Here is a 15,498-nt window from a genome sequence, read left to right as displayed (position 1 = left end):
GGTAATTTACCTACAACCTAGAAAGTAGCACTTACTCTGATCCAGCAGCCATATCTGAGTAGGATGTATCTGGTGTGGTGACTCCCAGAGGGATTGCAATGCTCATGACGTCCAACACAGCAGAGATTGGAAATCACGGGGTCCAATTAATGGAGACTGACCACTCTGAGAGTGGGGGTGAGCTGCAGAGCGTTATCCAACATGTTATGGACATGAGGAATCCTACAACAGAAAAGGAAAATATCTAGTAAAATAAATACCTAGTTATCAGATAGTTCTTTAAGTTTATCTTAAATGCTACTGAATATTTTTCTGCATTCTTGAACAAGGCTTTTAAGGGATAATTATAAAATAAATATAGCCACAGTGTCCCATGTTTACTATGCATTTCATTAATGTTTCACAAAGCAGGGGGCAAAAAGTTATGCTTACTTTTGTTTTTCTTTTCAGTTGAAGGGAAAGGAAGAGTCTGCCCATCTCACTAACCAACACTTTCTCCCCATTCTAAAACTGCCCAAATAAAATTTTCTGGCAGCCTAGGATCTAGCAAACAGGTTTTAAGATAAAGGATGGTTATTAGAAATATCCTAGTTTACTTAAACTCTTTAAAAATTCAAGATCTTCATTTTTTTTCCTAGGCCACAAATATATGCAGTTTCACAAGCAGTCAATAATGTTATTTCTTCCAAATTAAAAGAGATCAATTTGTTGTTTATACTTGATTGGAAACAGCTGTTTCTTACTGCCTTCTTTTGTCACTGAACACTCTCTTGCTTCTTTTAAATCATCTTAACTATAATTTTGGGAGAAGATGCAATCATCTCAGCAACTTTATTTGTGGGTAATAATACGCTGCTAGATATGAACAAAAATATAAACCAGGAGGAGGCTGTGCATGCGTGGGTGCAGAGGGTGTATGGGAAATCTCTGTATCTCCTGATGAATTTTCCTGTGAACCTGAAACTGCTCTAAAAAAGTCAATTGTTTTTTAAAAACACTGAAAAAAATCCCGAAATCACAAAGAGTACAGTTTCATGATAAAGACTAAAGAACTGTGTATGAAAAAGCAATGAGCACAGCTTCATATGGTGACCATAAACCAGTGAAATTTGGGAACAGAAAGACTCAGAAATTACTATAGTAGAAAAAAATGCAAAAATAGATTAAGAGATTTGGAGGTATGGTGCAGAGGGAAACAAGTGTTCTTTGTGTGACTTTACATTAGTAGTTTTACAGTAGCGTAAAAAAACATCAAAAAGATGAAACAAAAAAGTATTTTATGTAGGGGGAATAAAGTCAATGTGAATGTCAAAGATCCATGTTTAACAAGGACTGTTGCAAAAAAGACTACAAAGAGAGTCATGACTGATGCACTGATTCATAATAAGACATTAGAACCATTATTAATACTAAAAAAGCTAAAGGAATGAAAAGTACATACCGACAAATCAACCTAGAGGGTTAATGTAAATTTTATTTTTATTTTTTGAGACAGTTTCACTTTTGTTGCCCAGACTGAAGTGTAATGGTGCAATCTTGGCTCACTGCAACCTCTGCCTACCGGCTTCAAGAGATTATCTTGCCTCAGCTTTTCAAGTAGCTGAGATTACAGGTGCCCGCCACCATGTCTGGTTAATTTTTGTAAGTTTAGTAGAGACAAAGTTTCACTATGTTGGCCAGGCGGTCTCGAACTCCTGACCTCGGGTGATCCACCCACATCTCAGCCTCCCAAAGTGCTAGGATTATAGGCATGAGCCACCGTGCCTGGCCGGTTAATGTAAATTTTAAATGATAGATGGTCTGAGATGCTCCAATCTTACTTTGATATACACAGATTAATGTAAATAAAAAAAAATTGTGGGCTGGGTGCAGTGGTTCACAACTGTAATCCCAACACTTTAGGAGGCCGAGGTGGATCACCTGAGCTCAGGAATTTGAGACCAGCCGAGGCAACATAATGAGACCCCATTTCTACAAAAATAGCAAAAAAAAAAAAAAAAAAAAAAAATCAGCCAGTCATGGTGATGTGCGCCTGTGGTCCCAGCTACTTGGGAGCTGAGGTGGGAGGATCACCTGAGCACAGGAGGTAGAGGCTGCGGTGAACCATAATCATGAACTGCACTCCAGCCTGGATGATGAAGTGAGACATCTGAGTATGATAATACATCTGTTCCTATACCCAATTGGAGGTGACATATAGCTGGGCTGGGGAATGACTGGGCCAGGTGAAGTGGCTCACTCCTGTCATTCCAGCACTTTGAGAGGCCAAGGCAGGTGGATTGCTTGAGCTTGGGAGTTGGAGACCAGCCTGGGCAACTTGGTGAGATCTTGTCTCTACTAAAAATACAAAAATTACCTGGTGTGGGCCAGGTGCGGTGGCTCACACCTGTAATCCCAGCATTTTGGGAGGCCAAGGCGGGTGGATCACCTGAGGTCAGGAATTCGAGACCAGCCCGGCCAATCTGGTGAAACCCCTTCGCTACTAAAAACACAAAAATTAGCTGTAGTGGCGCACACTGGCAATTCCAGCTACTGAGGAGGCTGGGGCAGGAGAATCGCTTGAACCCAGGAGGGGGAGGTTGCAGTGAGGTGAGATCACACCACTGCACTCCAGCTTGCGCGACAGAGTGAGACTCCATCTCAAAAAAAAAAAAAAAATCTGGTGTGGTGGCATGCACTTGCAGCCCCAGCCACTCAGGAGGCTGAGGTGGGAGGACTGCTTGAGCCTGGAAGGTGGAGGTTGCAGTGAGCTGAGATCGTGCCAGTGCACTCAGCCTGGGCAACAAAGTGAGATCCTGTTGCCAAAAAAAAAAAAAAAAAAAAAGAAAAAAAGAAAGAAAAAGTTTTTTGCTTTTAGGCCAATCTTACACATGTATGTTTCCTTTCCCTAACAGTATTTCCTTTCCCTAACAGTATATCCAAACAGAGACCTTGGCAGTACATCTTCTAAGCCTTTGGGAAACTGAAGTAAAATCTGTAAATGATAAAACAAGAACACTCATCAAGTAAACCCAAAAGACACAGTTAAATACTGGGGGCTGTTGGTTACAACTCTTTCTATTAGTATCACTGTATAATTCAGATTTTTAAAAAAGCCCCAAAGCTGTCTGACCAGATAATCATAAGAAAGTCTGATTATCACCACACTTCCACTGATCAGTAAAGGGAATCTGAATTGTGTTATATTTTCAGTAAAAGACTTAAACCAAAAACCGTACTCAACATTATTAAAAACCCTTTGTTGTAGCTATTACTATTGTACACCCATTTAAAAAATGCACAGTTTAATGGTGAAACCCCATCTCTACTAAAAATACAAAAATTAGCTGGGCATGTTGGCACATGCCTGTGATCCCAGCTACTTGGGAGGCTGAGGCACAAGAATCGTTTGAACCTGGGAAGCAGAGATTGCAGTGAGCTGAGACGGGGCCACTGCACTCCAGCCTGAGCAAAAGTGAGACTCTTGTCTCCAAAAAAAAAAAAAAAGGTACAGTTTCCAGATAAAAGACAAGTTATAAACCCAAGATGATAGTTGATATTTTTCCTAGAGCAATTTTTAAAAGATATACTAAAAGGAAAAGATGGAAAAGTTCCTTCAGATAACATCTTAACGAGTAAATAAATGAATGCTACACCAACACAGATATTTTGGAAAGCTGATAAATAACTTTAAGAAACATTAAGTCAGCCAGGCGCAGTGGTTCACGCCTGTAATCCCAACACTTTGGGAGGCTGAGGTGGGCGGATCACCTGAGGTCAGGAGTTTAAGACCAGCCTGGCTAACACAGTGAAACCCCATCTCTACTAAAAATACAAAAAAATTAGCTGGGCATGATGGCAGGCGCCTGTAATCCCAGCTACTTGGGAGGCTGAGGCAGGAGAATCTCTTGAACCCGGGAACCAGAGGTTGCAGTGAGTCGAGACCACGCCATTGCACTTCAACATGGGCAACAATAATGAAACTCCGTCTCAAAAAAAAAAAAAAAAAAAAAAAAAAAAAAATTAAGTCAGTAACTATAAATTTCTATTTAAATATTTCATAAAAAAATTCCTTTATCCTTGTGTCTAGTTTAACATGACTGCTTCATTCTTCTGATGAAAGCAACTATAATAGGTTAGCTTGACCATCTCATTCTAACTAACACTTTAATAATAACGAGGCTTCTTAATTCAAATTGTTAATAACCCCAAATTTCTCAAATACTACCCTAAGAATAGTTCCTTCCCTAAGTAACTCTCTGTAAAATGTCACTATTAAAATGTTAACTGAGGAACATTTAACAGATCATCCAAATGCAGTATTTTCTTATTATAATTTGTTTTTTCCTACCAGACTATAAACTCTATGAGGACAGGGATTTTTATCCACTGCTGTAGTTCCAATGGCCAAAACAGTAACTGACACATAAAGAAGTTCAAGAAATATTTGCAGCCGGGCGCGGTGGCTCAAGCCTGTAATCCCAGCACTTTGGGAGGCCGAGACGGGCGGATCACGAGGTCAGGAGATCGAGACCATCCTGGCTAACACTGTGAAACCCCGTTTGTACTAAAAAATACAAAAACCTAGCCGGGCGAGGTGGCGGGCGCCTGTAGTCCCAGCTACTCGGTAGGCTGAGGCAGGAGAATGGCGTGAACCCGGGAGGCGGAGCTTGCAGTGAGCTGAGATCCGGCCACTGCACTCCAGCCCGGGCGACAGAGTAAGACTCCGTCTCAAAAAAAAAAAAAAAAAAAAAGAAATATTTGCTAAGTAAATTATAATCTCCATTTACTACAACATGATTCCAGCAGTCATTAAAATGCAAAAAATAAAACAGTAATTAAAAGGATTTACTGGGGTCAGTCACCTTTATATAGACTTCTGAATATGAAGTCCCCCCAAATTATCTGCTAGTAGTTCTGAAGACCTAGAAAAAGTTGAGACACAAATTAGTATAGAAAGAAATAACATTGATCAACACAAAGAATGGAATTCTATAGCTATATTAATCATTTTGTTTCTGTATACTATCTTGTTTACCATCCTACATCTGTACTATCTTGTTTACCACCCTATGTCCATCTAGCACTGAATTTTTTGCCCTTTAATCTTTTGTTTTTCCATAAAGCCAGAAATGAGAGAGTAGGGAAGGAAATTATTTGACATAAATTGTAAATACTTATGTCACTAGCTATCCCCTTCCTTCAAATTAGAATTCCCTCTCATTTTCCAAGGGACTCCTTCTTTTTCTCTCTCCTAAGAGGTGATTCCCTTCTCCACTGAACAGTTCTCAAATTCAGAGATCTTTCTTTAACCCGATGTCCGACAGCTGTCCAGCCAGACAAGGGCCCATCATCAGCCATTAAATTACAAGTCCATATTTATTATTCCTTTCTTTCCCTTCATTCCACACCATCTAGTTTCTTGTCCTACTATAAAAAAGAATGATAAAAGGGAGTCATTTCTATGTGTGGTCAAATGGAAACATGCTTAAAAAATGGGGCTTAATTTTCTACCTTCCAAAAAGAAAGGGAAAATAGGTGATCCAGGACTTTGCGGGGAAAATGATCAGTATCCTTTAAGTCTCTGGTGTTTTTTCCAAAAAGTCAAATTTAACACTGGCCAGAGTTATTAACAGCTTAAAGATTAACATTTCATAAACATGAAAAGAGTTGTTCATAGGATTCCAGTTACCAAGCATTAGAACACATGCATTTTATTTACATTGATGTTTTATGATTTCTAATTTAAAAAAACTGGAAAATAAGCTATCTTTCAGAAACAATTTAAAATAGTATACTCAGAATTAGAGAAAGAAAAAGTATCAAAGTAACAGTAAAAGGAAGGAAGAAATAAAGTAAATCAAGGGACAAGCAACAGCAAATAAGAAAGAAAAAAGGAAAGGAGGAAAAGACAGAAATAGATATGAGTGCACAGTATGGGGAAAATGAATGCATCACAATTTCAAATTCTTATTAACTATTTCCTCAACAATCCATCAGAAACCACAGGAACACTAGTAAGTTCTCGGATTCAGAAACAGAGACAGCCTGTACCTTCCAGTAGTACCGAGTACTCTCTTTAGGAGGTGCCATTTACATACAGTTTTCTAGGGGAAAGGATGTTAGATAGAACATGACAGAAATGTTTCTTAATGACCCCATCTTTTTAATCGGGTTCAGAAATGGCCAACAGTCTCTATATCATCATTCTGACAGTCTCTTCTCTATATGACTTGCTGAAAGCACAAGACCTGTATGATCTCCCTGGTCACTCACAGAGAAGACAAACAAAAAGTGTTTTATGAACAATTCCAACAGAGACTTCCAGAAGAAGAAATTGCATCAGACAGGTGAGGCGGAAGCAGCTGGGAGACAAGAGTCCAATAAACAACCAATCCAATGAAAGAAATTCAGAACAAGTCTGCTTCAGTAATCCTGTGAAGAGGACTGGCAGGAAGAGGAGTGCCGCTTCAGAAAGAGAACAGGCCTCATATGCTTCAGACAGTCTTTGTACTGAGGCTGTGGACCTTGGCCATTCTCCCAGAAATGATGCAATCCTGATGAACAAGATCTGCTGCCAGAGAAACAATTGTTAACAGCCTACGCAGACAGCAACTCAGCCAAGGAGCAATCTCTGATCAACTCACTCCATAAACCAACAGAACGCCAAATCTCTCTTCCTCAATTTCAGTATCTGACAAAACATAAGTGAACACAGTATATATTCAGATACATAAGAACAAGCCATTTTCTCAAAGTGTCCTTTTTCTTTTAATTTCTTTGGCTGTACAATATCCATTATTACATTTTAGATAAAATACTGAACATTTTTTACTTTTATAAATACAATTATTCAAGCATATCAACTTAATAACATAAATATGACAATGTATACTTATTTTCCTCATTCTCATAAGAAAACCTTTTTGGGAGGCAGTGGCTTCCCTAAGCATAAAAATTGCTCTGAAATCTATCATCCAGCTATAATAATATTTCAAGTAAAGACAAATATACACACATTCTAATTCAGAGACAGAAAGTATATTTCAGAGATATTTTTGAAATTAGATAAAAGTCAATGTTAAATATTGGCATCTATTAGAGAAAAGAGAAAATCTAGGCTGACATACAAGGTAGACTGAGCAGTATCATCTCACAATAATAGTACTTATAACAACCGCTTTTTTGAAGGGCAAAAATATTACTTCAGATCTTACTAAAGGATCAGATGATTTTCATCTTATTAGCCACAATTTACTAATTTAGAAACTAACTTAAAAATATCCTCAATTTAATAATCTTCTCTAGACTACTCATCTCCTAGGCCTGGTTTCTTTTTCAGAAGTTTTGGTATCAGGTTTTTCACACAGTATTACAAAATTATAAAAAGTTGTTTTTTCTCACTAAATAAATAAAAGATCCTGTATAAAGCAGTTCTCTAAACGTCAACTAGCCAAAAGTCATAACTAACCAAATTTCTTCCTTTTGAAAACAGTAACCCTTAAACTGGGATTCATGAAAAAACACAAATATCTAAGATATATCCTGAAATAAATCTATTTAGCCCAATCTACTACTTCTATATACTACTAAATAACGAAAATGAACAGATACACAGAATAGCTCTGAAGCACTAAAAAAACTTTAATAGGTCAATAAATGAAAAAATTTAACTCGGGAAGAGAAAAACACTTTTTGGGACTATTTCAAAAGGGTTAAAGTAGCTAATAATTTTTTAAAAATCCAATTTCTGAACTTGACTATTCAAAATTTTATTACATATAGGCTGAATTTCTTCTTAAATACATCTATAGTTCTTTGATTTATCTTTTGAATGACTTTACAAAATAGTAAAAAGGGGAAATGGGGAAAGAATATTGGGTTTTCTGGTGTGATGAGTTTTACTCTCTACATAATTTTTAAATCACAGAACAGTCCAGAATACAATAAATATATGACTGCTTTTTATCTACATGACCAACTTTTATGAGAATGAATGTCAAAGTCAAATATCTCAAGTAAAATCACTGTAGCTGTACCATGACAAACAGCCTTTTACCTTAGCAGAAGAAAAGTATGCTAGGAAAAAGCACTATTAGAGGCTGGGTGCAGTGGCTCACACCTGTAATCCTAGCACTTTGGGAGGCTGAGGCAGGAGGATCGCTTGAGCCCAGGAGTTCAAGACCAGCCTGGGCAACACAGTGAGACCCATCTCCTAAAAAAAAATAAAAAAAGAAAAGAAAAAAAGACAGCATATTAGGAGTTAGGAGACTTGAGTTCTAGTCTACAACATAATTAGTAACCTCAGAAAAATCACTTTACATAGATGATCCCTAAATTCCTCAAAGTAAAATCTTCATTGTGTGTCTTCCTGCTCCAAATTTCTATGAATCCTGGCACTGCTGCCAACTAGCTTAGGAAATTCACAGAATGTCTCAGTCTGTTTTCTCACCTGTACCAAACAAACAAACAAACAAACAAAAAACACCAACCCCCCCCCCCCAAAACCAAAAAAAACAAAAACAAAAAAACCTGTTGTGCTGACTCATAGGCACACATGGACTAGCATTTGTAGCAACTAAGAGCTTAAATAACTTTCTGGTCCCTTTGAGTATACCTGAAGAAAGAGGAGCTGCTGCTAATAACTGGAATATGGCTAAACACTGTTTTCACTCTTCTCCAAAAGCATATATTTCAAGTTTGCTACAGCAGATAATGTGGAAAGAAAAAATGTGAGAAATATGAAAAAAAAAAAAAGAGAGAGAGAAGTGTGAAGCATTAGAAGAAACAAATATGAGTTACTGGAAAACAAAGAGATGAACTCTAAAAGAGCACTCAGAGATACAGTGAAAAGTTCATGTATTTGGAACAGTATACACTAGGCTTATAATCTGAAGCAAATTAATACAAGCAAAGAATTTAGGGGTTGAGGACTGAAGGGAAAAAAGAAAAGAGAGAAACACTGATTGGGATAAGCACTGAGAGACAGGAAACACCATGATTTTGTCATTTAAAGCAAAAATAAAAATTTCCTTTTCCCCCATCCCTTCTACAATACCAGTTTATTCCTTTGCCTAAATTTACACTCACTCTAGGAGCTACTGAGCTTGGCATAATAAACTGATGTCTGTAAGAAATCTAAGTTTACTAGAATAAAAGGCCATTAAAAGACAACTTAAAAAAATCCTACTTTAGTCTATATTAAGAATTTCCTTCTCCATAAAAAACTTCATAATTAGTGAGTATTATAGAGACCAAGTCATACTTAGTAGTACGTGCAGCAGAGGAAGGGAGTGGCAGTAGGGTAAGATTACATACCATAAATGATACAATTATTATTATCTAAATAATATGATTGTAAATTAACACTGAAGAAAAAGAAATATTTACAACCCATTTAACAATGATAAAAAGGTATTTACTGCTAAACTAACCAACAATACACAGACTCTTTGTAACCTTAACAAGAATCAGGAAGATTTTAGACTTCTAAGTACCAAATAAAAATGATGCCCTCAAATAATTTAGACTGACTAAACCTCTTTACAGAGTTACTCTCTCAACACTTTCTGAAGGTTCTGTCCTACTGTGTTCTTAGGCTCAGAACATGTGTGAGACCAACATACCAAACTAGAGTAGAAACAGAACATCTCATATCTCTACACGTGCCTCCTTTGTGAATTCAGATCTTCTTCACTTTCAAACCCCAAAATGGGAGCCACTTTTACTTACTATAGATGAGGTGGGTTGTGCACATTTATGAGCCATTAATATCTGTATTTTTACTTTAATTTAGGTAAAATTTCTCCAACCGATGAAGAAACAGAAATGAAGAAACAGAGCTACAAAAAGATTAGCTTGTATGAAGTCTACTACATACCTACAGTAGTAGAGTTCAGAGGAAAAAAAATTAAGATTTTAATGTATAGCTTCTGTTTATTATAGTAATTACTACTTACTTTAGATAGTAACATCTGAGTTATAACTAAGTGTTTTTTATTTTTATTTTTGAGACAGGGTCTGTCACCCAGGTTGGAGTGCTTTGGTGCAATCACAGTTCACTGCAGCCTCAATCTCCTGGGCTCAAGCGAGCCTTTCACCTTAGCCTCCCAAGTAGCTGGGACCACAGACACGCCATGCCCAGCCTTGTTTTTATTAAGTACCAATTGGTGCTATGTTAGACAATTAGGTCTAGACAAAATTCCTGGCTGTCTTGGGATTTATATTATGTAGATTTGCTACTTTTTTCATTCATTCATTCATTCATTCAACAAACATGAAGTAACTACTATTAATATACATATATATATAAATATAAACTATGTTAAGTGCTATTTTAAGAGGTTTATTTTACCCAAAGTAGAAAAGGGTAGGCAACTTGCAAACTGTTTAGGTTTGCCTATGTGCCAAGTATTGCATTTATACAACCATGAAGGAGGAAAAAATCCTGTAAGTGGGCTGGGCGCAGTGGCTCATGCCTGCAATCCCAGCACTTTGGGAGGCCCAGGCAGGGGGATCACCTGAGGTCAGGAGTTTGAAACCAGCCTGACCAACATGGTGAAACCCTGTCTCTACTAAAAATACAAAACAAGCTGGGTGTGGTGGCGCATGCCTCTAATCCCAGCTACTAGGGAGGCTGAGGCAGGAGAATCGCTTAAACCCGGGAGGTGGAGGAGGTTGCAGTGAGCCGAGATCGCACCATTGCACTCCAGCCTGGGCAATAACAACAAAAATCTGTCTCAAAAAACAAACAAACCAACAAATCCAGAAAGTGTGTCTTTAACAATTAATGAGTCAAATTCTGAAGGAAAACACTACCCTCGCCTGAATGGAAGAAATCCCTAACCCATTCCATAGTTTACCAGTGAAGGAGTCTCTTACAGAAATAAATTCTTTTATAAATCCCTTTTAAATTAGCTTAGACAAAGCTTATCAATGATTGGTCTCAAGGAAAATACTATGAAAAATGAAGGCCAATGGGTAGCAAGAATCCTCAAAGTACAGAAAAAAACCTGACTACACATGTTCTGTGATCATCTGGCAAACCATGTAGCTAAGTATACAGCAGGAAAAGAACTTAAAGCTTGGCCCAGTCCAGCGGCTCATGCCTGTAATCCCAGCACTTTGGGAGGCCAAGGCAGGTGGATTACTTGAGGCCAGGAGTTCGAGACCAGTCTGGCCAACATGGCAAAACACAGTCACTACAGAAAAAAGAAAAAAAAACTAGCCAGGCATGGTGGTGCACACCTGTAATCCCAACTACTTATGAGACTGAGGCACGAGAATTGCTTGACACTGGGAGGCGGAGACTGCAGTGAGCTGAGATCGTGCCACTGCCCTCCAGCCTTGGTGACAGACCGAAACTCTGTCTCAGAAAAATCAGTATCAACAACAACTTACAGCTTAATAGTTCTAATATGCACAATAGTGTTCCCCTCCCCCATGAATGGCTGTATCAATACAAATAATGCCTGGAAAAATATGCAAATATTACAAAAGCATAAAAAGTAGAAGTTAAATTCTCATGCAAGTGATAACCCTACTGCTCTGTAAACTGCTTTTTAAAATTCAGCAGTTAAGTTTTAGATATGTTTCCATGAGTACGTACAAAACCACTAATTCCTCTTAAGCAAGTATTCTAGTCTATGCATCTACTGTAATTTAAACCAGTCCTCTGCAGGTGGATGTTTATGATTGTTGCTGCTTTTCCATAACATATGCAATGCTGTGTTGAACGATCACGTACTTATACCTTTCTTTATACACATGCACAAATATTTCATTGGGACAAATTCCTAGAAATGAAACTGCTAGAATGGCATTGGCATATTTATTAGTGACGACAAACCACCCTCCATAAAGTTAAAACCATTTTACATTTCCACAAACATTTAGGTTCTTGATAAACATGGTAGAAGGCTAAATTTCCTTAAAAGAATTTTTCTTTTTTTTTTTTTTGAGACGGTGTCTTACTCTTAACATCCAGCGGGAATGAAGTGGTATGACCGTGGCTCACTGCAGCCTCAACCTCTCAGGCTCAAGGGATTCTCCCATGTCAACCTCGTGAGTAGTTGAGACTACAGGTGCATACCACCACTCCTGGCTAATTTTTAAAATTTTTTGTAGTGACTGGGGTCTCACTATGTTGCCGGCGATGGTCTCAAACTTCTGGGCTCTAAGCAGTCCTCCTGCCTGGGTCTCCCAAAGTGCTGGGATTACATGCATGAGTACCACGCCCAGTCTTAAAATAACTTCAATTCTCACTTTCCTCATACAGTCTTTTCCATAGAAGATTCTCTACATTCTAAAAGAAAACCCTAGGGCCGGGCACGATTGCTCACGCCTGTAGTCCCAGCACTTTGGGGGGCTGAGGCGGATGGCTCATTTGAGGTCAAGAGTTCGAGACCAGCCTGGTCAACATGGTGAAATCCCGTCTCTATTAAAAACACAAAAATCAGCCAGGCATGGTGGTGGTCACCTGTAATCCCAGCTACTTGGGAGGCTGAGGCAGGAGAACCGCTTGAAGCCGGGAGGTGGAGGTTGCAGTGAGCCAAGATTACACCACAGCACTTCAGAAACCCTAAAATGAAAGTTATCTGCAAATTCCCAATGTTTATGTATGTGATTCACATTTTTTTTTTTTTTTTTGAGACGGAATTTCGCTCTTGTTGCTCAGGCTGGTGTGCGATGGCATGATCTTGGCTCACTGCAACCTCTGCCTCCCGGGTTCAAGGAATTCTCCTGTCTCAGCCTCCTGAGTAGCTGGGATTACAGGTGTCCACCACCACACCCAGCTAATTATTGTATTTTTAGTAGAGATGGGGTTTCACCATGCTCGCCAGGGTGGTCTTGAACTCCTGAGCTCAGGTGATCTGCCTGCTTCAGTCTATGTGATTCTCTTTTAAGACTACTACTGATTGGATGTTCTGTAAAATTCTTACACACTAAATATTAGATCTTGGTTGCATTTCTACAAATTTGGGCTGGGAGCTTCAAAATAAACCCTAGCTGAAGCAGTATTTCAGAACCAAAGTATTTTCTTATAGTTGTCCTTTGACATAATCTTCAATTCTTTTAATAGACTGCACTAAGCTCTAAATTTCTTCTTTCTGTAATGAAAAAACTTATGCTAGCCATCTGTAATCTAGCTGGCATCTGTAGAGGTCTGACTGCAAATGCAAGTAAGCTAGAAGATTTGAGTGCTTCGTTTCAAACAGATAATCAAAACTCTGTTCTAGCAGTTCTGCCTCAGAAGTATAAAATACGATGCTTCATTTTTAATCACCTTTGGAAAGAAACCTAGACATTATAAGAGACTTATCTTAGAACATGTGGGAAAAAATAAAGAAGAAAATAATTAAAAAAAAAAAAAAAAAAAGACTTGGCTGGGCACGGTGGCTCAGGCCTGTAATCCCAGCACTTTGGGAGGCCGAGGTGGGCGGATCAGCGGGTCAGGAGATCCAGACTATCCTGGCTAACACAGTGAAACCCCATCTCTACTAAAAATACAAAAAATTAGCCGGGTGTGGTGGGGAGCCCCTGTAGTCCCAGCTACTTGGGAGGCTGAGGCAGGAGAGTGGCGTGAACCCGGGAGGCACAGCTTGCAGTGAGCAGAGATCACGCCACTGCACTCCAGCCTGGGCGACAGAGCGAGACTCCATCACAAAAAAAAAAAAAAAAAAAAAAAAAAAAAGACTTATCTATACTGATTTACTAAAAGACAGGAGACAAAATACGGACTTCATTTTCACTATAGGAACAAAATCACTTGGTATACTTCATTTTGACACCCACATGGTCCAAATCCACGCCCTGGCCAAATGAAGGAAAAACCCCTTTTTTGTTGTGCTGGCACTAGCAACTGACTGAGAGTCTGAGTGAAGAGCTATTCTCCTTTGAAATTTTTGCAGACTTTCAGAAATCCACATCAGTCGCCTCCCTATGATTTCAAGGTAGCATTATATAATAGCAGTGAACTGGTCTCACTACATCTGGGGTGTGAACCTTCCAATCTACTCTACGTTCTTCCATGATGTTATCCCTTCTAGAACATAACTTTGGTTACTATCATTCCATTATTTGAAATCTACAAATAATGCTTTCCTTAATGCTTATTGGGCTAGTCCAAACTCCTTTGCCTGAATGGAACAAGAACTTTTTTGTTAATTAGCTACTAACCTGTTTTCTTCTTCAAAACTTTGTTTACACTATTTATGCTTTTTTTATCTTTAAAAAAAAAAAACAAAACTTTAAGGTGAAAAACTTCAAATAAATATAAAACCAGAGAAAATCCCATGGTCCCTACCCAGCTTTAATCAACAATCAATTCACGGCCAATCTTATTTTATCTATGACCTCTCTTCCTCCCAGGATTAGTTTACAGCAAAATCCCAAAAATACCAGTTGTGTCTACGACATCTGGTGGGTGGAGCTATCCCTTGTTTATCCTTATAATGAGTATAAGGACACATAAGAGGGGCATGTTTATCATAATGATAGGTCATGGTGACAGGAAATCAAAGGTCATCATTCTTTAGCAAAAGTTCCAATGAATAAAAAGCTTATGCAATTCCACAATTGCTAGATTTGCTGAGTAATGCTTAGGTTTTACAATTATACACTTATGGTTATTAAAAAAGTCTTAATCATTGAAACATTTTAAGAAAAAAATCACTGTAAATTATTTTTATGACACAAGTTTGTTGATAAATTTCTTGCATTCTTGGGAATGCAAATTTCTCCTTAGAGCAGAGCTAACTGCTAGTATATACATAACCCACAGTTGTGACATAGCATTCCTATATTTGCTATACGCCAATATTCAAAAATGAATGACACAGGAGAAACACCCCAAAGCAGGCAGACAGTGAGTGTGATATTCCATAAATCTGTGTACTAAAGATAAGGACTGATTATATCACAAAAGTGATGGCTCACATTTGAGGTAGATGACCAGCTGTTCTTATTTTTAGTGAGCAACCTCTTAGAGTACTTGGAGTCTTAGAGTGCTGACAGACTTAGGGCAAAAAGGCTCACCCACTCTGAGGCACACCTTCCAATGGAAAAATGACTCAATAATAACACTAAGTGTCACAAACCAAAAATATTTTGGGTGCATGTGGAAGATTCCTATTTGAACCACAAAAAAATTACGAAGAAAGTAGCCAGGCGTGGTGGTGCACACCTGCAGTCCCAGCTACTCAGGAGGCTGAGGTGGGAGGATGGCTTGAGCTTGGGAGATGGAGCTTGCAGTGAGTTGAGACTGTACTGCTGCACTCCAGCCTAGGCAACAGAACCAGAGCCTGTCTAAAAAACAAACAAACAAACAAACAAAAACTTTAACAGCAATGGGGTTAGGCAGGGTGGCTCACACCTGTATCCCAGTGCTTTGGGAGGCTGACTTAGGAGAATCACTTGAGGCCATGAGTTTGAGGCCACCCTGGGCAACACAATAAGACAGCCAGGAGCAGTGATGCATACCTGTAGTCCTACTTATTTAGGAGGCTGAGGTGGGAGGAT

General features: G+C 38.6%; 1 protein-coding gene across 17 annotated transcripts in view; it reads right to left on the bottom strand.

Annotated features, from left to right (window-relative positions):
* Positions 1–15,498, bottom strand: part of SETD5 (SET domain containing 5) — an 83,313-nt gene that overhangs the window by 49,183 nt on the left and 18,632 nt on the right. For 15 of the 17 annotated variants that reach the window (XM_033210555.1, XM_033210554.1, XM_033210549.1 and 12 more), the window contains exons 2-3: positions 4,845–4,904; positions 36–222 (exon numbers count right to left, since the gene is read on the bottom strand). Coding sequence is in view for 6 of the 17 variants with exons in the window: in XM_033210549.1 (XP_033066440.1) it covers positions 36–106 (71 nt within the window). In the remaining 11 variants the exon portion in view is untranslated. Of the gene's footprint in view, positions 1–35; positions 223–4,831; positions 4,905–15,498 lie in introns of all 17 variants that reach the window. The other 2 variants (XM_033210539.1, XM_033210540.1) reach the window with 2 other exon arrangements.

Source organism: Trachypithecus francoisi, unplaced genomic scaffold, assembly GCF_009764315.1.
Source record: "Trachypithecus francoisi isolate TF-2019V2 unplaced genomic scaffold, Tfra_2.0 Lachesis_group0, whole genome shotgun sequence".
NCBI lineage: Eukaryota > Metazoa > Chordata > Mammalia > Primates > Cercopithecidae > Trachypithecus > Trachypithecus francoisi.
Note: the sequence above shows the minus strand (reverse complement) of the source record. Positions and strands in the feature narration are given on the sequence as shown.